Source organism: Buteo buteo, chromosome 7 (genome assembly GCF_964188355.1).
Source record: "Buteo buteo chromosome 7, bButBut1.hap1.1, whole genome shotgun sequence".
In the NCBI taxonomy this organism is placed as follows: domain Eukaryota; kingdom Metazoa; phylum Chordata; class Aves; order Accipitriformes; family Accipitridae; genus Buteo; species Buteo buteo.
Genome location: NC_134177.1, coordinates 19,152,277 through 19,176,200, shown reverse-complemented (window position 1 = coordinate 19,176,200; position 23,924 = coordinate 19,152,277). Strand labels below are relative to the sequence as shown.

Below are 23,924 nucleotides of genomic sequence, written 5' to 3'. Positions count from 1 at the left end.
AGGCGGCGGGGGGGAGGGGGCGCGCATGCGCGCAGGCGCTGTTTGGGTGTTGCTATGGTAGCGGGCCGAAGCCCCGGGGCCGACGGCGGAGGATGAGGCTGAGGCGGCTGCTGCTGCGCTACTACCCGCCGGGTGCGGAGCGGGGCGCGGGGAGGCCGGTTCCCTGCCCTGTCAGCCGTTGCGCCGGCACGACGGGGCCGGGGCCGGGGCCGGGGCCGGGGCCGCGGCAGCGCGTGGGGACTGCCGTTGGGCGTGTGGTGGGCGGCCCTGCCAGGCAGGCGCGGGGGGGCCTCCTGTAATGGAGGTTTTCCTCACCTCTGTCGTGGGCTAGGGCAGGAGTAAGCGGGTAGATCGCGCCCCTGCAGCTGGATTGACTTCAGGTGCGGGTATTTTGGCGCTTGGGTTGGTTGAGAGACTTCCAGCTGGAAGCAGCTCATCGCCGATCGGGGCTGTAATTAATGACTTATCATTGCAAAATCAAGTCAGCCTTATTAGCACCGTAGCACAGAGTTTAAAAAGTCAAAAGTGACAGCAGTTGGCACCAAAAAATGTATATATGTTATCAACAGGCCTGTTTAGCAAAAAGTTGCCACCTTTCTTATTTTTTCTTCCTTTGTTTTGTGAATTTTCTGAGCAGAGTCATGCTTTGAAAAGCTATGCTGTTAAGCTGTCTTCATCATTTATCACGAACTTAGTCAGGAGACTTATTGAATTTTCAGAAGTGAAACAAGAGGGAGATGGCCAGCTCAGGAAGTGTATTGTGATAACAGATCTTTCCTTCAAATTAAATACTTCTCCTATGGATTTGGTAAAATGCAAAATGACATAAAAATTCATCTAAATTATCCTTTCCTACAGAAAACAAAGAAGCAGCAGAACTCTTTTAACAACTGTTTCAAAACAGGAAGCAATGAGGTTAAACATTTTAATCCTTCAGCTCAGTAGAAGGTGCAGCGGTGCCCTAGCATACCTAGAAATGGAAAGCGTTATGATTTTCTATACATTACTGCACACGGGCCTTTGCAATCACTGAAATAAATATACTAGGTTATGTAAAACATGTTTTCCAGGCTTCTTGGAACACCAAACTACAGTAAGTATCTTCAGGACAGCTTCTTTGAAAATAGAGCTGATGAAATAATGCAAAAAGTTGTTGGGGAAAAAAGCTTGTTCATTTCCAGAATGGAAAATGGCTCATAAATAATAATGTTTAATATCTTTTATGATATAAACACATCAGATTTGGTCATCACCCTGCTAACTCTCAGCAAGAACAGCCAACCTCCTTCTAGTTCCAAGAACTGGAATTAGGTCTGCTGAAGTCAGTAGAGCAATAAAAGTGGAAGGATTGCTTCCACTATAAAATCCCGGACATCTAACCAAGACCTTTTTATCACTTTTTTTTTTTTTTTTTAAGGAATTATTCTGGAATATGTACAAGGTAGTGAGCCAAAGACCAGATCTATAGATCTACTTGATCTTAGGCCTGAGTAAGTATGATATTATTTCAGATAACAGCATTCTCTGCTGTTTTATAGCATGCTCATATACAATTCTATTTGATTGTTTTAAACGTAATTCAGGTCAGCTATGTCTTTGTTCTCTAAAACACACACACAGAAAAGAAAATAACCTAGCCAAATCATTCTTCTACTATTTTAAATACAGAATCTTGCATTCCAGCTGGTTATTACTGCCATGCTTTTCTGTTTAGAGGTGAAGCCTTATTCTGCTTATAGAGTTATGATTATCAGGATGCCTGTACAAAGCCAACAGAAATATGCAGTGCTTAATGTTGTAATGTTGTAATGAATGACAGTTAGTTCTTAGGTCCTGTAATAGTATTTCTGATCCTCAGAATGTTTTCAAAAAATGGGTCAAACTCAGCCCCTAGTTACATTGGTTAAATGACCTCTGTTGAAATGACTGAAAATAACAACTAGGCATCTGTTCAGATCTCTCCTGTTAATTAATTAATCCTCCTAACAACCATAGCTAAAGTGGTGTAAGGTAGGCAATTAAGTGATTCCCTCTCATATGTTTGTGTGGAGAAACTAAGTATCTGCTTCTGTTGCAAGTAATGGAAGTTTTCTGGTTTCTTTTGTTGTGAACCTAATTGCAGTTGGCTTCTTTGAAAGAACAAGTAAGAGTGCATAATCTGATTTTCTACTCTTCTACAGATGATGAAAGAAATTGCAGGAGCTTGATATATCTAAAAATCAGGGATTGGCCTAACTAAAGAATAAAAAATACAATGTATTTCAAAGTCAAGTTTAGATTTAAGTTTGATAGGATATCTTTAGGTAAGGTAGAAGGCAGAGGTCACTTCATGAGGAAGCAAGTGAGACTTGCTGTGTGGACGACAACATTCAATCACATCTGCCTCTGGCTTTCAGACAGTTGGAAAGCACCAATCTGAAACTCTCATATGTATTCGTTGTGAAGAATAGGACAAATTTTTTGTAATGAGATTGTTGACTTAACAAGTAACTATGCTGAATTAGCTTTAATACTGCTACATGCAATTTATGTACCAGTGCTTGAGAGGTTATTTGACTGGCTGTTTTGTGCATTCAGTGACAGAATATAATGTCATGTCACAGAATAAGAGAATCATTTAGGTTGGAAGGGACTTCTTGAGACCATCAAAAGCGGGGTCAGCTAGAGTAGGTTGACCAGGACCATGTGTAGTTGGGTTCTGAATATTTCCTGGATAGAGACTCTATAACCTCTCTGTGAAACCTATTCCAGTGGTTGATCACCCTCACAGCAAAAAGGTGTATTTTTGTGTTCAGATTGAATTTCCTGTTTGTTTGGTGGTTTGGTTGTGCGGGTTGTTTGTTTGTTTGGGGTTTTTTTTCTTCCATTTGTGCTCATTGGCTCTTGTCCTCTTAGTGGGCAGTACGGAGAAAAGTCTGCCTGCCTCTATTCCCTCCCATCAGCTATTTGTACACATTAAAAGTATGGAACACTTCATGAATTTGCATGTCAAATCTAGTGGAGTTTTTCCACAGAACTTTTTGGCTGTCATCAAACACCATGGAAAGATTGCCAAGTTTTATTCAGCTCTCAAACTATTTCTTCTACTTTCCTCCAGCTAATGCCTCCCTCTAGGCACCCAAAAGAAAAAAAAACCAAAAAAAAGAAATCTGAGGGCGTTAACATGGTTTTGGTCATAGTAGTCAGCCTACATGCTCTACTCAGCCACCTCTGGTAGGAAGAGCTTCAGAAAGATAAAAGAATGGCACCATTAAACAAAGTTGCCAATATCCATAGAGTTTATTAAGCAGAAGGGCATGAAATAATATGATTGTCTTAATACCAGCATTGATATGGAAGAGTCCTTGCATGTGGGCCAAAGTTAGTAGATAATGTAGGCTGCACGTGCAAGATGAAAAATCCATATTTAAAAATTATTCATTTTTGTCTACCTGGAACTGTCAAGTTTAGTACTATGGATAAAACCTAACAAGTCACTTTGTGAAAGAAATAAGTTGTCTGGTATTACTTAACAGGAGTATAAACACTGAGAGGATACTAATTTATGGGGATGTTAGTGGCTCCCATTTAGAGGACTGATACAGAAAATCCCCTTTAGACTGCAATAACTTACATACTAACAGAAATGCTAGGCTTTCTTGCTAGGCCTAGTTTTAAGTGTATGTTGGTGCTTTGACTGCTCAGTATTGTCAACCCTCAGTTTCTCACGGATGGCCAGGAATCAGCAGTTTATCTGATGATATGAAAAGATGATCCAGTTCCTCAGAGTAGCTGTGAATCACTTCCTGGGGGCTCCATGGGCACCAATAGACTGTGGATCACGTTTTGGAAGTTATTATCATAACTAAGAGTTACAGGAACAGGCCTAGATTTGTGAAGCCACAGACAAAGATAATTTTAACACCCTCCATGTATAATTTATCTTGTTTCTACTTCATGGGCAATTCATTTGGAATTTATGAAATTCCACTTTAATTTAGATATTTATTCCAAAACTATCAGTTCTGGATACACATCTCCGATATCTGACCCTTTGTGGAAACCCTTTGAAAAGGTAAATTTCTTGCCAAGCTAAAATTTGTAAAAGTCAAATCTTACTGAACCACTTTAGTAAGAGAGGGGGGGAAGTACAGAAACAAAGAACGATTATCCATATTCCTTTAAGCTGTTACAGAATAACATAAATGCATATAATTCAATTGCTTACTTCAGTTTCTCTGCAGGTAAATAATATTCTTGGTTTTATATTCATAGTTATTGCCAGAGGATGAAATCTGGTGGTTTGGTTTTCTTTCCCCCCCCTCATAATTAGCACAGACGCCATCGCCTTAGTAGAAGAAATTCAAAAAGGAGAACCTCTCATCACAGCTTCATGCAAGGAACACGTCATTCATTTAGTGCGAAGATTGCAAGAGAAGCTAGGGGAAAAAGAGGATCACAAGTTCTGTCTTTTTAAGGTAAAAGGCATCTTTAATATAATTTTGGGCATTTTGGGGGGTTTCAGTTGTGATGTTGTGAGTATGTTTTTACTGCTGCATGTTGTGCCTGAGAGCAAAATTTGGACTTTATGACCAATTTCTTGGCTCTTTTCAATCACCTCTGCACTGTTTAGAGCGACTGAGTCTGGCCTGCTTATGTCTGCCAGGAATTCCCCCAAAAGGCTGGGAGGTATAACTGTTCCTAGACTCTGTTTACACAGACTTATGTAAAAAGGTGTGTTTTGGATTAAAAGAAATAATTCTCTTATTTGTCAGATAAGACTCTGTGGACCAGCAATACCTATTAACTATGGGTTTAAATGTTTAAACAAAACCTGTAAATAGACCCCAAGTAAATTAGCTGTTGGGAAAGGCTCAAAATATTTTCATACCTTTGTCTACTTGTTCTTAATTTTGTGAAAATTATGGGGGGTTTATGTATTCTGCTACATACAGTAATACTGGTTGTCATTACTTTCTGCCATTAATATTATGTTTTAATATTGATAGTTTGATCTTCACCTTACAGGCAGAACTTCAAAAATTTATTTTAAATGAGTAAGCTTTTTAAGAACAATGATTAGAGAGACCTTTCAGGGCTTCAAATGCAGGATTCAGTCTGTCAGAAGAGAATAGGTTTAATTGTATTTAATTGTGTAAATAAAAATAAAATTACTTCCACAGATTGCGTGTTGCAATCTGAAATAATTAAGTGTGCTATCTTTATTGTGTCAGCAGATGGCAATACGTAGCTGTTAAAAATTGCTGGTCAGTGCTATGTTATTGATGGTTACCTTAAATTTAGAGAGAAAAGGGAGAATTTTTGTGTTGGCTTGTTTGGCTAAAAAACCCCCTTACATATTGCTGGATAAAACTTGGGTTCTTTTGACCAACAGTACACATCTGGGTGAATTCTGTAAAGGTCTGTGTATTTAACCTTGAAAACAGAGCTATGTAATAAGGCATCTTAAATTTAAAAAGTTTCTGTTTATCTCAACTGAGATAATGCCTTGCTATTCACAAGCTTTTAAAATTGTTTGTTCATCACAGAGACTGACAAATAATCAAATGCTTGTTCAAATTTCAGTGTAAATAATGTATTTGTTCTTCATTGGGTATAGTGGCACGTTTGAGCTTCTGTATTTGGAAATACGAGAGTCAGGCAAATCCAGTCAGTGCTGGCTTATTGCCTTCACTCAAGAGTAGTTAGAAGTGTGTGAAAATAACTTGGTTTATGTTTCACTTCCATTTAAGGCTTGTAAATGAAACATGAATATCAGGTGCTTCTGACATACTGATAAAATACAGGAGGTAGATGGGAATGATAATTTTTTTTTCCCCCAAAAACTATTCCATGTGTTTGCATTGTTTGGAAATTAATATTTTTTCCTGTTGCACTGGAGCATAATCTTAAATGAGTGTATAAATCCATCTTTTCATTATTTCCAATAATTGTGGTGACAGTGTTGTATTAGGCACCCCACAGAGAAACAAGATTTTGTAACAATTTCTCAGGTCTTAAACTATTACATAGCAATTGTATGCTGTAGTGATTTGCAGATTTTTGTCTTAGGGACTGCTGTAGCAGATTTTGCAGAACTTTTTTTTAATATTGCCTTAGGGTTTGATTATTGTATCATTTGCACAAAAATTTCTTTCTTGCTTAAAGTTCTGTGGATGAAGCAACTGCAGCACTGGGCATTAGAAGAACGGAATTAGTCCAGGGATCTGAAATTGAACATAAACCCATCTTGTTTTCCTCCCTTTTTCATAATTGTTAAATATGTTTGTTGTTCAGAGATGCCTGCATGGAGCCCTAAAAATGTCATGGATCAAATTTCCATAAATTTCCATAACTATCTATTTTCATATGCAGATATTTGTATACTGTGGCTCTTTCAAAAAAAGCAAAATATTTTTGTCCTTTCCACATCTTGATTGCCAATTCCCACTGCTGTAGCTGAAAGTACAACTTGTCTCACTTTCTCTAGAGAACAGAAATTGCTGTTTCTCTAACATAAAATACATTTTCTGTTTCTTCCTCTGTCAATCCTTCACTTGACCATAGTTATTTCCATTTTGATCAGTCCCTACTCTTCTGAGTAGAAGACTTCTGAGCTCCTTTCATTTTCCTTTTGGAGACAGGCAGCTGAGAAAGCTAGAGATAAAAAGAAAAAGTTGAAGCTCTGGTAATATGTCAGTGATTAAATGGCATAAATAATAAATAAATAATTTCTTCTTCATTCTTACCCTACAAAGAAGACCTAGTGGACCAGTGCTGTATTTTTAACATCCCTTTACTTCACTGTCAACAATTGCTGTGATTTCCTAGGTTATGATTTTATTATGCTTTAGAATCAAGCAGAAGCCAGCTTGTAATAGGTGAAAGTTGTTCAAATGCAAACCCTGTTACACAGTAGCCAGCTTATTCAAACACAAACCAGGTTATATTTTTTTTGGTCATTTTCAAAGTTTCATGGTATGCTGACCTTCATTGGCAGTATCTGAAACCATTTTCACCTATGTTTAACAAATCTTAATATGTATTATTATGGTTATGAGATAATTTATGTGAAACATATATAGTATGATTAAAGGACCTTAGAAGCAATGTTAGAAAAACAGTGACCTCCATAACCTACACAATACAGGCAGACATCAAATTTGAAATTCCCTCTTTGAATTTTGTCTTGATAAGTGTCTTTGTTATGGTTCTGCATGCCTTTTTTGTCACAACCTCTTGGGACATAGAGGTAGTTATTTCTGTTCTTCCTGTTTTTTAAAACAAAATCATACACTAGCTAAAAACATCCCATAACCTAAAATACTCAAAATACTCAATTCAGCTGGATCTCTTTATTCACTGTATAAGGCTTAATATTAGCTGGGATTTCTTTCATCAGTTATCTCACCAGGCACGGTCTCCTCACTCATTTGTTTTTGCCCTTTCAGCTCTGGTCTAGGGTTACTTTGCTGGTCTCAGAGAAGGTGGAGAAAAAGCAAACGTGGGGGAAAAGACAGTTCATTCAAGTAAAATATAAATTTGAAATCATTGTTATATAATATCCACAGTGATAACCTGCTGAGGCATGGGGGATTTTTTAGTTAGAGATTAATGTATTACAGCTATAACTGCTAATCTGACAGGAGGAGGAGAAAATATTAACCTATTGAATATTTTGAGCAATTATTTTTTTTTATTTGCATCAAATGTTGTTTTCTTTTCCCTCCCCCCACTTCTATTTCAGGTACTTAGAGCACACATATTACCGCTGACTAATGTCGCGTTTAACAAATCTGGTTCCCGGTAAGTTGTTTTCAAAGTCAAAATACATAATCACTAATTGAAGTTTTGTATTTGTAAATTAAATTGTAAAGGAATTTCAGGGCTTTTGCTGAAAAAAAAATTGACCTCTGCTGCTTATAAGCAGCTGCCATCATGATTGGGGATTAGATTTCAGGCCTCTGTGGGAGAACGAATGGGAGATGCAAAAAAGTAGCAGGTGACATTCAATTTATGTAATTTTTTCTTCCAAGGTGATAGCTTGTTGACAATTACCATATTTCAGAAAGAAGCACCTTTACGGCAATAAAGTGAATATTACTAAAAGCTAAATGAGTCTTTGACATAAATTCATTTGGGACTTTCACTGTAGTGGAATTTCATGTTAATTGATTTCACTGTGGGCATGTGTCTTATAATTTTTTCCTTCCTCTCTTGAAAGCAGCAGCTTGCTTTCTAGTTGAAATACTTTAAAGATTAGAAACAAGGGTGGGTTTTTTTATGAGTAATGTTTTAAAAAAAAAAGTAACCTCTGTGATCATAAATCTATATTTTTGAAAGAAGAAAGATATTTAGGGTCTGAGACAGTGCTAATTGAAATCTGTGGAAATAACTCATTTGACTATGCATCAGGACCAGTAAGATATTTACTGTATTCAGAAATTAATTTCACTTTGCTTTAGCTTTATCACTGGAAGCTATGACAGAACCTGCAAAGTATGGGATACTGCATCAGGAGAAGAGCTACATACACTGGAGGGACATGGAAACGTTGTCTATGCAATAGCTTTCAATAATCCCTATGGGTAAATACATTTTCTCTGAGATATATCATAATTGCTAATCATATTATTTTGCAAATACAGAACTATTACTCAAACTTTAACATAGACTATTTCAAATTGAAAGAGTTCAAATTCTGAATTTGTAAAGTTCAACTATAGCTAATCACCATGGGACGACACTATGTTATTTGTATAAGAGATACATTCAAGCATGTTTTCTGCTATAATTTTTTAAAATGAAATTTAGAAATTCAGAACATAAATTTCATTAGGTATTCAGTGTCTTGAAAAATACATATATAAGTCAGTTTAATATACTGAAACACAGATTTATTTCAATAATATCTACATGATCAGATTGTGTTCTGAATGTTAATCATTCTTTACTGCCTCCACGTAATTGTATATGATGTGAGATATAAGTACTTATGACAGCTTGTATTGCTTCAGTTAAGGAGGAAGGACGTTTCCATCATAACAAAAGTGGATTTCTCCATTTGCTATTACACATTCATTATTATTTAGGACATGATTTAGAAGTGTCACAGCTGTTGAGTAATTTTTATAAAATCCACAGGGTGCCGCTGTGTGAATGTCTAATGTGAATCTGTGCCTCTTGTTTTCTGCAATAACTGTTTGCCCTACGTTAGAATTGCCACCTGTTAGGTGAAGGGAATTATATGTTAGCTACTGAAGTTTCATTGTCACGTGCTTCCTGAGGAAGCTGTCATGTGTAAGTAAATAATTTTGCTTCTCTGCAAAATAAGAGGAATTAATTCTTATTTTTATATTGAATCACATTACTTCTTTCACTGTCAGATGTCCTATTTATCAGTTAAGCAATACACAGTTAACATCAGGAAATAAATGTTAAAGACTTGTTGTTATGCTATTTGGAGCATTGTCATTTCCTTCTAAATGAAAAGCCTTTATCTAACCTAGAATCCGCTGTATCAATGTCTTATATTCTGATACTATTCTTTACTTTAAAAAAAGCAGTTAATGAAATTCTTTTATATACTTTGAAAAAACTAATGTATGACAAAAATCTGTGCAAAGATCAATAACTAGACTGTAACAAAAACATGGAGAAGCAATATATAGCAAGCAAAAACCTGATGACACTGAGCTAATTTTAATTTAAAAGTTCAGTAAAAAAAGAACTTTTTTTTCTGCTAATCTTTAGGTTTTGGTACAGTGTCCCTTGCTACATTTTCTGGGTACCTCACTTCAGTTCAGTCTTGCTTTAACTGCAGTTGGTCATAACACTTCTACTGACTTCAGTGGGAGTGGAGTTTGACCTCTGAAATTTGGATTTACTGCTTATAATAAGAGTTTATAAGGCTTGATAAACAGATGCTATCTGATTAAATGACATAACTTTTGAATACATCTGGAAGTACAGCAGATAACCTTATCCCTAATGCAGGTTAGTCATCAGTTATGAACACTTCTGTGCTAATGGATAGGCACAGTGGCTTTTTTAGAAACTTATTATGTCTGCTAATTTTTACCCTTTACATAACTTCTGTTTGTGAAATCCTGCTCCAAGATCTTGTAGTGCGGCAGGATGCACCAAAATGCATGCAAGTTTCGATGACTAGGTATTGTTTCTGTGAGTTCTACTGTCTTTGAGGTCAGAGGTTTTTTTCCTAAAAAAAAAATGACAGGATTTTTTCCATTTAGCGACAAGATTGCCACTGGATCTTTTGATAAAACCTGCAAACTGTGGAGTACAGAAACAGGAAAATGTTATTATACTTTCAGAGGACATAGTGCAGAAATAGTGAGTACTGATGGACATTTCTTATTCTTTTATGTTTCTTCACACCATCATTGATGGCTGTGGATTCCAAGTCCCTGTGAGCTGACATTGGAAGGGGCAGGTATTCTGCTGCATCTGTTCACACATTCAGATATTGTGAACATTTCTGCACTGCAAGAAAAGATAGTCTGACAGTTCTTAAGAAATAGAATAAAACATTGTGTACAGTTTGAAATGATATTTTTATTCCTTTACTTTTTTCCAATTTCTCTTGTTTGCTAAATGTTAAAACATTTTTGAAAAAAACCATAACAATCAGAATTCTCAATTTATTACACATATTTATTCCTTGATTTGTTTACATATCTCATTTTTTTCTAGATATTTTGTATTGCCTTTCATATTTGCAGACCCGAATACACAAGAACATCATTGCTTGTATTGCTGACTTTCATGCTGAGATCTGTACTTCACGTACAGGACCAATTGGAGCCATAGAAGAATGAATTTCTGAAATTTTAAGTGTGTTAAATGGGAATATGTGGGATGGTGAAACGTCAAAGATGTATGAAATGAAAACAGCTTAAGCTTAAAAATGATTGGTTTCCTTTCCAGTGCACTAGAAGCCCTATTAGCAATAGCAAATATCTTGATACATATAGCATTCCGATTTAAAAGATCACAGCAAATCCACTGAAGCTCTTAATTTCAATGCAGAATATATTTTTTAACAAAAATAGCTATACAATCATTATTCAATAAAGCATTTCCTGCAATTGTTTCTGGAAACAATTGGAATTTAATTTGTCGATTGTGAGGCCTGTAACTAGTGTGAGAAAATGATGGTTTACCTTGGTGGAAGGTGAGGTTGGTTTCGCTGGGTTTTAAATCTCTGGATACTTTGAAACAGTTATCCCTTACAATGGAGAACGTGTTTGCTTATTGAGACAGGCTGCAGTGATTTTGCTTCCACAAATCAGTTAGCTAAATATTTAAAGGCCTCTCAATTTCTTGGCAAATGGTCTAGATAATGACACCTGTTAAGATAAGAGTGTGAGTGTATAGAGTGTGTTTGTGGGTACACAAAACTGTCTGGAGGGTCTTTGCCCCAAACTGATCAAGTTAAAGAGGAAGCCTACCAAATGATAGTGTTAGGAAGGACTGTCAGTTGGATTGAACAGTAACTGGAGAACCTCAAAGAGAATTTTGAAATAAAGAAGTAGAATTTTGAAATAAAGAAAAAGAAAGAAGTAGAAGATGATAAAAGAAGGCCATTTATAACAGGGTGGAGGATACATTAGTCTGGAGGCAGCAGTTGTCAAAACCTGCTCTGGTGCTTCCAGAAGTCACCCTGGGCATCACAGTCTCTGCCTAGACCAGAGAGCATAGCCATCCTTTTGGAGACACCATGAGGAGCTGGCATCCGGCTAGTGGATTGGTAGTATGGGGTTCAACATAAAGGCACCCTTGTCCCTCCTATAAGATGTGCATATGTGAATTTGGATGCCTTCTCTCTGGCATGTGGATCAGCAGATTGTAGGAAGTGGCATGGGTTCAGCTAAAGCTAGAGCACTCACGTCTCCTAGGAAAGGTATGTGCAAGTAGGGGAACACATACTCCTAGAGAAGGGGGGTGCACTTGTAACCCAGTCATCCTGTGTGAGAGGATAAGTGTACACGCAAGAGTGTGAAAGTGTGTGTGTGATTAAAACTTCTTGGAGTTAGAGGAGGATGTTTAGAAATTTGTAGCTGTTTATTAAGATTGCACAAGTTTATTGTGTTACAGATACTAATACTGAATACATAGTTCTCTGCCAGTTAACTATGCACTGTTAACAAATTAACAAACTGCTTCAGTCTTGATTTTCATTAAAACTTTGTGAACTAAATAATTTCTCCCTGTGACACAAAATGAAGAACCTGAATAGTGAATTTTAATCCAGGCTCAGAAAACAATACAGGAAATCTTTCAGTAAGTCTTTTTAATGCATTGCTGTTGCAAAGCGGCCAATTAGTCCATTTGATTTGAGTAGTCATCCAGAGCTATGTGATAAGGATTTGTTGCTCTTCTAGTGAGCTGTTGGAAGAACTCTGCAGTGTTTCTGTATACCATAAAATCTTAAATCAGACTTTTGTCTTGTTTAAAAATATTAATCCTGACCCATTTTTTTGGAGAAAATGTATATAAATAGTCTCCTTTCCCACTTTTTCCATCCAATATTTCTTGCTACAGGTATGTTTATCATTTAATCTTCAGAGTACATTGGTGGCAACTGGAAGCATGGATACCACTGCCAAATTATGGAATATAGAGAAAGGAGAAGAAATAGTCACTTTAAGTGTATGTTTGCCTTCCTTATGTTTCTAAAGGTGTTCCTTGCTTTCTTAGTTTTCTAGCTGAGATAAATAATAGTATAACCATTACAACAGTTTCAAAACTTGCAGAGTTTCTTTTACTAGGTGGTCCCGGAGTGACTGCAGTTATGAAACAGATTAAGAAAACTTGAAGGCAATGTTAAAGCTATGGTATTTTATAAGAAGTTCTATTTATCAAAAGACAAATTTTCTCATTTCAGTGACAGTACTGCTATAGACTAGAATGCCTTCCATTGCTCATTAAAACATGTTGCTATACTGTAAATTATGACCTCCTCTGCATTAACTCTGAGAACATTAATGTCAGACACAATATCTGTATGGATCTTCTTCCTGTAAACATCAGCAGAGGACAACCATCCAATTACCTCTAGATTGTGATGTCTCTGCTCTACATGACTTGCTGGGATTCCACAGGTTCAGATTGGCCTGTGCCGTTTCAATGTATTTCTCTCATGTAAATACTAAATAACAGGTAGTGCATAAGCTTCCTTTGGTGTATGTGGCCTACAGAGTGAGGAAGGCATTTTCTCCTACTTGACTTTCTCAGAGCCCTGAGCAGAGCAAAGAGCAGTGGAATGTGTGAAACTTTAGCTTATAAGTATGCTTACATTCATTTTTCCAACCCTCTCCACCAACACCAATGACAAACTGTACTGTAGTTTACTGTAAATGAATCATCTGATTTCAGTGTGTATTGGTGAACAAATGTGATTCTGTTTAAATCAAATATGGAAAATATGCACTGATGACATCACTGGACAATTGCTCACTGCTTAAGTGATGTGCCTGATTTTTTGCAGTTGTTATGATATTGAATATTCCACAGTCCAGTAGATCTTTCTGTCAAAATTGTGATCATAGAATAATAGAATCTTTTTGGTTGTAAAAGACCTTTAAGATCATCAAGTCCAACTGTCAACCATGCCCACTAAACCATGTCCTGAAGTGCGTTGTCTATGCACTTTTTGAATTCCTCCAGGATGGTGACACCACCACTTCCCTGGGCAGGCTGTTCCAACGCCTGACAACCCTTTCAGCAAAGAAATTTTTCCTAATATCCAATCTAAACCTCCCCTGACACAACTTGAGGCCATTTCCTCTCGTCCTATCACTGGTTTCTTAATAGAAGAGACAAGCACCCACCTCCCTACAACCTCCCTTCAGGTAGTTGTAGAGAGCAATAAGGTCTCCCCTCAGCCTCCTCTTCTCCAGACTAAACAGCCCTGCTTCCCTCAGCTGCTCCTCATAAGACTTGTGCTCCAGGCCCCTCACCAACTTGGTTGCCCTTCTCTGCACACGCTCCAGCACCTCCATGTCTTTCCTGTAGTGAGGGGCCCAAAACTGAACACAGGACTCGAGGTGCGGCCTCACCAGTGCCGAGTACAGGAGAACAATCACCTCCCTGCTGCTGCTGGCCACACTATTTCTGACACAGGCCAGGATGCTGTTGGCCTTCTTGGCCACCTGGGCACACTGCTGGCTCATATTCAGCTGGCTGTCAACCAGCACCCCCAGGTCTTTTTCTGCTGGGCAGCTTTCCAGCCACTCTTCCCCAAGCCTGTAGCGCTGCATGGGGTTGCTGTGACCCAAGTGCAGGACCCAGCACTTGGCCTTGTTAAACTTCATACAGTTGGCCTTGGCCCATTGATCCAGCCTATCCAGATCCCTCTGTAGAGCCTTCCTACCCTCAAGCAGATCAACCCTCCCTCCCAACGTGGTGTCATCCACAAACTTACTGAGGGTGCTCTCTCTCTCCCCCCCCCCCCCCCCGCTCCTGGTCAAGACAGTAAATAACATATTGAAGGGTTATAGAAGGATTATGCTGCTGAAAAAAGCTACATATTAAACTGCATTAATGGAAAAGTCATAATTTGCTTTCTCATGCTCCTTTTTTAAAATTCTCTCAGGGACATTCAGCAGAAATTATTGCATTGTCTTTCAACACCACTGGAGATAGGATTATCACTGGCTCCTTTGACCATACAGTAGCAGTGTGGGATGTTGGCACTGGCAGGTACTAAAGTACTAATAAATATAATTTTACATTGCATGGCTTAATGACAACTTAAAGAGACAATGTTGAGCTACGAATTACAGACCTTGTATTTTTGCTTCATTTAGAGTATGCGTTCCTTCATCTTATCATTTGTTGCTCCTGTTCCCTTTGTTCTTCTGAAGAGGAATGCTGCTCATGAAATGCTTTTGTATATGTTTTTTGTTCTAAATTTCCATCTTATGAGCACTGAGGAAGCAGACAAAATGGACAGATCCTGTGTTTGTTGCTGATAAATTCTCCAAACAGGAAAATATTTTATCAACATGGAAACCCATGGTCTGGAAGGTGTCTAGAATTTCTAGGTGGAATAGACTGTTTAAGTAGAAAGAAAGTATATTTTATGTCATAGAAAATTATTCTGGTCACATTTTCTTTAAAAACTATAGAGGGTCAGTTTTCCTTCTCACAATCCTTTATGTCAGTATAAATTTATAAAGAGGAGAAAATTGGGCCCTTCTGACTCCAGAGAACAAAATGTCTTGATTATGATGCCAACAAATAATAATGTAGTAGCTAAATACGAACTTGTTGTATTATCCTGACAAATCCACTTGCTTTTTCAACTGGAAACTCAGCATAAATAGAATAGTAAAATGATTGCCCTGATTACTGACAAAGTAATTTATGAAGATAACAGTTCTATTACATTTTCAGAAGTCATGCCTTTTTTTTTCTGTGAGAGCAAGGGGAATATCTTTGAAATTTATATATAAAAAGAAAATATGTATATAGTGCTATCTTGGGGCAATAAAGAATGTGTATTGCTTCAAAATGAGAGTAATCATGTGATTTAAAAAATAATGTACACATAGTAAATCATGTAAGGCTTGATCCTATAAGCTTTGAGCTTATTCAACACCAGCAGTTTAATGTTTGGCATGCAAATACTTAGGAGGCACTCCTTGAGCAAATCGGGCCTTTGGATTCAACTTCATTCAGCCTAGTGTTCTTGCAAATATTTTTGTTTAAAAACAGCTTCTTCTTCCAGCTTCTCATCTAAGCCTGCAGTGAAGTCAAAGTCTTGAGATTTTCCTGTTGCATTCTTTTTTTTTCTAAGAAATGAATGTGGACTTTACATCATGGTCAATACCAGGAAATGGAATATGAAGGAAAAAATTCTTTTTTAAACACTGGCAGCTCTGGTAATTACCTAGTAGGTAATATAATTGTGCCAGGGCCAGCATTCAGCCTTTTAGATGGCAGCTGGGCATATATAGATTTAGTAATAATGAAAAGTTGCAGGCAGAAAGACTGCGAGCAAATCATACTTTGCTGTATACAGTTTCATGTAGATTCGCAAAAAACTTGTAGGTGAGATTTTGTGTGCCCATCATTCACCATATGAAATACATGAGAAACACTGCTTTCCAAATTTGAGTTTGAACTTGAAGTTTCTGTTAATCTTGCTGGCTGACTGATGAGTGTCTGGGTTCCTCAGTTTTATTCTGGGTAGGTATCTAGAATTGTCCTGAGGGAAGTTGATGTAGGGACAAGAAATTTCAAGACGGTTCAAGATTTTCTTCATAAAATGTTAAAATTTAAAAAAAAAGGGGGCCAAGGGAAAAACATGCCTTTTTAATATAGGTCTATATTTCAATAATTTCTCCATGGTAGATACAGTCAGCTACAGTTCAGTTGAAGGTGTCTTCAGAGCTTCATTTGACAAATCAATAGCCTGTAACTGGGGTCAGGAGTGCTGGATACCAGGATGCTGAGAGACAGTTCCTTCTTATTTGCAATTTTGCAATTATGGTGCAAATATTAGAACATCCACATATTAAATTTCACTGGAACTGAAGGCTAAAGAAGTATTATGACTGAAGCTGATTTTTTTTTTTTTAAATAATTTAAATGCAAAATTTTTATGGCATTTCACAAGCCTGTTTTCTGGCTTCTATCTAATTGTGTATCTGATAGACAGTGGTTTCTGTGAGATGTTCCACATGTTGCTATTTATTCTGCTTATTGATCAGGTATTTACATTGAAGTGTGAAGCCTGGACTGCCTTTTTTGAAATTTGGAAATTAAAGCTTTTAATTTTTAAATTAAAACTTTTTTTATTATTAGGTATTTGGGGTATTGAGTATTACAATAACAGCAGTCTTGACGGCCAAATAGTACGTTCACAAAAGAAGTTTTCTACTGTTGTTTTCTGCTTGTTGATTTTTGTTTTTACTGTATAAAGGTCTACACAATTATAACAGTGCAGGCCTCACATTATTAGAAAGTAGAAGGAGTAATTCTATAAAATGACATGAGTATAATCAAGTTTTTGTTATCATAAACAAGTAGAAAATTCAATGGCTGAGGAGATTTGCTTTGCTGTTCATTTAACATATATACTCAATTAGCTACCCTTATATATCTTATGCAATGAATAAAAACATTTCAGTCACTTTTAAACTCATTTAGTTGTTTTTCTAGTCATTAGTTTATCCATTAGTTAAAACAGTTTTCCATTAATGATACAGTGATATTAGCATTGTGATAATAACCTAATTTACTAATCCTTCAATGTATGTATATCAACTAATCTTTTTTAGGGTTCGTTGCCTTATAGGCCAGTAATTCATAGGAAGCAATAGTGGCTAATTGTATCCTCTCTATTCAGCTAAAGCTGAAGAATTTAATGGAACTAGTATTGCCAGTCTTTTGCAGCAAGAAGTTTAGAATTAATGAGGATTAGAAATCATATTTCAGTTTGGCTTTCATTTGCCTGTTACTTGGGAATATGCTCACATTAATTACCTGATTAAGTTCCATTGATCTTCAGTGGATTTTATAAAAGGTTTAGATTATATGGAGTTTTAAAGATGTACTGTTTACAGTTCACTGAAGTAGGATAATGGGAGAGTAGTGTGGAAAAACTTGCTGTATGTGCTTTGTATGTAGATGAATACAAGAAGTCTGTCTCTGGCACTGGAAAGTCATCACATTTCACTGGAAATACATTCACTGCAATATTTCTGAAAGAGAAGGAAGAACTTTAGCATTTTATTCCTTACTGCCTCTCTGTCTCAAAGATAAAAAATAGAATTGATGTAGTACTAGAATCCTAAATGAGCTGTACCACTCCATTTAATTGCTTTAATAGATAAAATGGTGAAGACTTGACACCTTAACTATACTATTTTATAAACTTTACTTATAATTTATATGCATATATCAAAATACACACTAAAAATGTAAATTCTCTTTTTGGTAGGATGTTACATACTTTAATAGGTCACCGAGGAGAGATTAGCAGTGCACAGTTCAACTGGGACTGTTCTCTCATTGTCACTGGATCAATGGACAAAACATGCATGGTAAGAAAGTTGAGTTTGTATTGAATACAGCTACTTGACATAAAATATATCTTTTGTAAATGGAAGAGCATTATTTTAAACTAATATGTAATTCATTAAAGAATTTACAACTAAATGCAAAACCTATAAGCTTATTCATTTTAGTGAAGTCCAGTTAAATAACAATATATCAGAAAGGGCCTATGACGTGCGGAAAACAGACTCCACAATCGGTGAGATTGTAAAGTAGGTATGTTCATTCAGCGCTGAGCAGCACGGGGGGTAGTCCCACCAAAGTCGTGCGCGCCTGACTCGGCAGTTCGCTTCAAATTTATACAGTCAAGTGTTACATATACATAGAGTTTCGCACGCAATACGCCTATACGTAGGCATGATCTATCCCCGCTTCATATTAAAATTAGTTCCAAGAAGTCACAAGGCCAGTCTTGGCTGGTTCTTGGGGTCGACTGCTGCTTGTTATCAGGGACTATCTCCTGCCCCAGCCAGCCTCAACAATGCAAACGTTAAGCATCACTTCTCATCCCCTTGGGCCTTGACTACCTCTATTGAAATTTCTTTAACTTCATTATAAGCTAGATAATTATTAAACAGTTCCTATCTACATCCATATATCTACTATATCTACTAAGGTTCCCTTGGCTCCCTGTCTCAGCCTGTACATGTTGCTTTATGAATCAACTAGATATCTATCAAGTAAATTAGTCAATGAAAGAAAAAAACCCAACCCTTATTTATCTATGCAGCTGTGGAATGCTATGACTGGGACACATATAGCAACTTTAACAGGTCACAGTGATGAAATACTGGATGTCTGCTTTGATTATGCTGGCCAGCGTATTGCAACTGCCTCTGCTGATGGTAAGTGAAGCGACTGGGACTGCTGTAAGAATTGCAATAGTAGCATAAACCACCTTTGTCCTTTTCCTTTGGTTTTGCTTTGAATGTAGCTTGATGAAAGAGGAGTGTCACGACTCGAAACTACAGATCAAGCAATGTTTGTTGCATTATAGAAAGTTCAGCATTAAATTAAAGAAGTTTTCCCCAGTGAAAATTTTCTTATTTTTCACACTTTAATCAACTCAACATGTCTTTCCCATTTAACTTCAAACTTGCAGGGAAATATTTCACTTGTGTCTGGAAATGCATTTTAAATGTTTAGGTAAGTAGCTTTTGAGTGAAGTTTGATTTGGGTGGCTCAAATTTAGGCTTAAATGAAAAAAGGTAGTTGGAATTTTAATGGTGGATTTGCTACTAGGCTTTCCAAATGCATAGCAAGAGAATACAAAATACAGAGGTAGTGAAAGAAGCATTTTGTTTTATTATTGGTATGCAGCAGTTTTGCATACCTATTATTTTTTAGGAATTGCAATAGCTTTTTGTATTCACCTGCACAGTGTTACATTATAGTGCATAATGACAATACTGTATTATTTTTACATACTTAAGTGGTTTGATTTGCACTTCCAGAAACAGGATACCAGACTGGATTGGGGGCAGTATTTGGATCTGATTTGCTGTAGTTGCTAAATTAAGACATAAGACAATGTAAAAAGTTTCCTGAAATGTAATCAGTAGCTTGTTAAATATAATTAATAGCTCATTAAATAGAATGAATATCTGAAATACAATGAAAGCTTTCTGAATATATAGTACATGCATTCTGAAACTACAGACTTCAGTAGTCCATGGTCTATGTGGACATTTATATTCACATTTTAGAAGTTTTCCAGCAGAAACCATTAAGAAGTCAACCTTTTCCAACCAGATTACAGATCCTTTTTGACATACTTTATCCTTTGGGGAAACTGTGTTAAGACTGTCTTCTGTTTCTTTTGAAATCAAACCTGAGGATGAGGTCTTTCCAGCCTTATTAAAAGGTTATTGAAATGCATGCTGAAGTGTAACAATCACAAATGGCTCCTAATCTACTACAACAGGATCAGCAAGAGTCTATAATGCAGAAACAAAAAAGTGCATTGCAAAGCTAGAAGGGCATGGAGGTGAAATTTCAAAGGTAAGTTGTTTGTGGTTTGCACCTTTTCTTATTTGGTTACGTGTGACATCCAATCCGCCAATTATTCCATGACCAGGAATACTGTTAAAGAATGTGGTGGTAAAATCATTAATATTTAAGACTGAGAGGTCTGGCTAAGAAGTTGTCTTTACTAAAAGAACATTCCTTTTGACTAAGAGCTATCAGTCAATGATTGTTTCCAACTCCCCAATTCTTACCTAAGATAACACACTAAGGGTGTGCTACTCCTACAGGCTCCACCAAGAGCCATCTCTCCATATTGTCATGTTATTTACTATTTGATTCCTTAGAACTGTGGCAGTTAGCAAGCTACTTAAGAAGTCCGTCCCTCCCAGTCATGGATACCTGGCTTTGTTAACATTGAAACGATTGTTTTTCCTTACCTCTTTCCTTTTTTTGAAACAGTATATAGGTTGGGTCTCTGCATCACTGAGCAGAGAACAGGGGAGCAGAGAAGGAGATGCTGTCTGAATGTTCTCTCACTATGATCATAGTTAATGGAGCTTCTGTTTGACCTGTCATTAATTGTACTTGTGTTATTACGCCCTTGGAGTCCCCAGATTCTCTGAAAGAATAAGCACAAGTGTTTTAGTCTCTTGATGACATCTTAAGGCTATTGCCTCTGAGGCTTTTCCCGTCACCCTTATTCCTTGCTTCTACCAGATCTGCTCCTCTTTACTCTTTTTCATTTCTCTGCACACCTAATTTATGGAGAGGAACAGAAAAAAACATATTTCTGTGGCAAAATACATGGAGAGTCTTACTTTCAAAAGTGCATAAGGGACTTGGAAGTATAAAGCCTGTTTCAAAAATCACTTAGTCACGAGGAGTGTGCTCATGTACTTTGCTGGAAGTCTTGTCTGGCTCAATTTTGAATGCCAAAGTTCAGTTCCAAATACATTTAGTTACTTCTAAAATTGTACGCATTTTTCAAAGTTTGTTATTGGATGCTTGCAACTTTTCATTATTCTTTCAAATGGATAGTTTTCACTACCTTCCAGGCTAGTCTGCTAAGTCTGTGCTGCTTTTGTTTGATGTATTTTGTAATTGAAATATTAATACTTTGAAACTAGGGTGGTTCGTAGTGAAAAAACTCATGTGCTTTCATTGTATTGATTTGGCTATTATAATGACTCCGCTGAGAGAATATTAAGTTCAGAAGAGTGAATCTTTCCTTACTTGATATACTCACTGCAATATTTTACACTCAGTGCAGATGCAGTGAGGAATGCAGTCTGAATACATGCTGACATGTGCATGGGTTAGGGACAGCTTCCACCAGGGTCCTAAGTGCTGGCATGGTTTCTTTGCTAGAAGTGAGAATCTGCTCATCTGGGAGCATGTTGAAAAGTCAATCTATTTCTGCAGATGTTCTGTGTAGCTGTGATCACTTGGGAAGGTTATTACTTGGAAATTGGATTTCTGGGGAACAGGCATTTTGCCCTCAGTAATTAAGCAATTTTGCATTATATAATAAACCTGGTATTGTCCAGTTAGTGCTATAAGAATATATCTGATTATCTGGGAATGCATGCAATTTTGGCAATGAATGATTAACAAATATGAAGACATACTACAAAATGAGCTGCCTTCAGTGGAAATTTTGATATTAGAGACATGTATGTTATTTAATATAGAACTCAATAAAATATGTATAAATTTTACAATGGAATAATGATAACATTTAAATGTAGTTGGTACAGTTGTAGAGCAATTGTGAGTTTGGGGGATAAGGTTCTGAAGTCTTGATCCTATAGTGAGGTCATTGTATCTACACCTTTTTACATACACAAAGTTTTCAGCCACAGAAGTTTGCCAGGGTGAATCTAGTGGAATACTATCCTTAATTTCAGATGAAAAGCTGCATGCAAGAGCTGCTGGTTTCTGTTTTCATCCTTTAATCACTAGATATGCTTCCTGTTCTAGGCATACTGACTTGCTAAGTAATATAACTCTTTTCTATGTTTTTTTAAAGGTATGTTTCAACCCTAAAGGCAATCGTATACTAACAGCCAGCTCTGATAAAACAGCTCGACTCTGGGATGCTGCTACTGGACACTGCCTTCAGATATTAGAGGGTCATACTGATGAGATATTCTCTTGTGCTTTCAATTACAAAGGCGATATTATCATTACAGGTAACTAATATATTCCTTTTTTTTTTTCTTTTTTTGAAAGACATTTGAAATCTTGTTATGGTAAAAAAAAAGAGTCTGAAAAGTTTCCTGGGGCTATATCCCAAATGCAGGCACCAGCAGTAACTTAAAATATAGTCAAGAAAAGCTAAAAACTCACTTTTGAACTGAGCCTTAAGTGAATATGTCCATGTACAAATTTGTATAAAGGCATGGGCACAACCTACCATCTCTCCTATGAGCATACGCTAGCATCAGACCAGTGACTAAGCCATTTTCTCACAATGCATTGCAGTGAGGGAGGTCTGGATGAGCAAAAAAGCAAAGCTTTTTAAATGGGAGCACACCTTTTGTGTATTTGGCACTGAACTCTGTTGAGGTTTCTTTCATTTCAGACAAAAAGTTGTGGGAGTGGGGAAAGACATGAACAGAGTATTTGTGATTGCTTTGGTCTTTTGACTGAACTACCAAAATATGGGATGCAGGATGATCTCAGCTAAAAATATTGCTGTAGGTCCTGCTGTCTCAGTCATGGACAGAAAAATATTTCTCTGGCTCCTCGGTATTCTGGGTAATTGTTGATGTAGGTGTTAACAAAAATGGATAAATTGTGTGATACAGCTAAATGATTCCTTCACAATGTGTGTTTATTACTAGGAAGCAAGGATAACACCTGTAGAATATGGCACTGAAAGAAGAGAAGGAAAGATCCAGTTTGGTATATGCCTACTTTGTGAGTTTCATAGTCAATAAACTCAGTCTTTCAGATCTGTTTTCTTTTACCTTCTTTGTTCGCCTTTAGCTTTGCTGAAGTAGAAAAGTTACCTAGATTTTGATAGGTTTGACTTTGCTGATGTCTGGTAGATATGGAATCACAGAATAGTAGAAGTTGGAAGGGACCTCTGGAGATTTAGTACAACACCTCTGCTCAAAGCACTATCAACCAAGCAGGCTGCCCAGGACTGACGTGGTTTTGAATATCTCCAAGGATGGAGACTCCACAGTTTCTCTGAGCAATAGTGTTTGCATAGCATTTGATCAGTCTCACAGTAAAAAAAGTTGGGTTTTTTTCCCCTTATATTTAAATGGAATGTTTTCTCATATTTCAGTTTGTGCATGTTACCTCTTCACTAGTTATCACTGAGAAGAGTCTGGCTCTGTTATTTCAGTCACCTGAGAGAAATCATGATTAGTGTGAATGAATCCAGTAGGATGGCCCCATTTCTTTCTGTGTCACTCTTAACTTCTAACTTTTATTTAAAAAAATACAGCATTATAATGCTCTCAGGTGTGAAAGGGATGTTGTTATGCACTTGTTCTGAGTACTTTTGTATTAATTTTTTTGTTGTGTAATAAAGTATTAAGTTAAAATGCCAGTTTCACTACTTGTAATACAATGTCCCACTTGGTATTTCTGGAGAAACCCAGCAACCATTTGTGAATTGCATTCCTATTAACTATTGCATATATGCTGTAGTTAAACTCCCACTCACCCCCCTTTCATACTTGCCCACATCTTTCCATTCATTCCATTCATTTCTGCTCAGTCCTCATTCTCCCATTCTCACCTGAGGTAAAAAAAAAATAATATGGGTGGTGACTCCAACTCTGACTCTTCACCCAAAGATTATGGCTAGCATGAAGAAACTCTACACACCAAAGAGTCGGAGCCAAGGACTGTGACATAAACTGAGAAGTGGA

General features: G+C 36.9%; 1 protein-coding gene across 2 annotated transcripts; it reads left to right on the top strand.

Moving 5' to 3' along the window:
* Positions 1–73: 73 nt before the first annotated feature.
* On the top strand, positions 74–23,536 carry DAW1 (dynein assembly factor with WD repeats 1). Of its 2 annotated transcripts, XM_075033254.1 has the most exons (14): positions 74–132; positions 1,418–1,490; positions 4,313–4,457; positions 7,727–7,785; positions 8,445–8,567; positions 10,233–10,332; positions 12,544–12,651; positions 14,597–14,703; positions 17,951–18,053; positions 18,797–18,911; positions 19,991–20,067; positions 22,064–22,226; positions 22,881–22,956; positions 23,088–23,536. In XM_075033254.1, exons 1-13 carry the CDS (start codon positions 93–95, stop codon positions 22,913–22,915), a joined length of 1,248 nt encoding a protein of 415 aa, XP_074889355.1. In that variant the 5' UTR covers positions 74–92; the 3' UTR covers positions 22,916–22,956; positions 23,088–23,536. The 2 variants fall into 2 exon arrangements, with proteins under 2 accessions (XP_074889355.1, XP_074889354.1); XM_075033253.1 differs by having other exon boundaries at positions 22,881–23,536.
* The last annotated feature ends 388 nt before the right edge of the window (positions 23,537–23,924 follow it).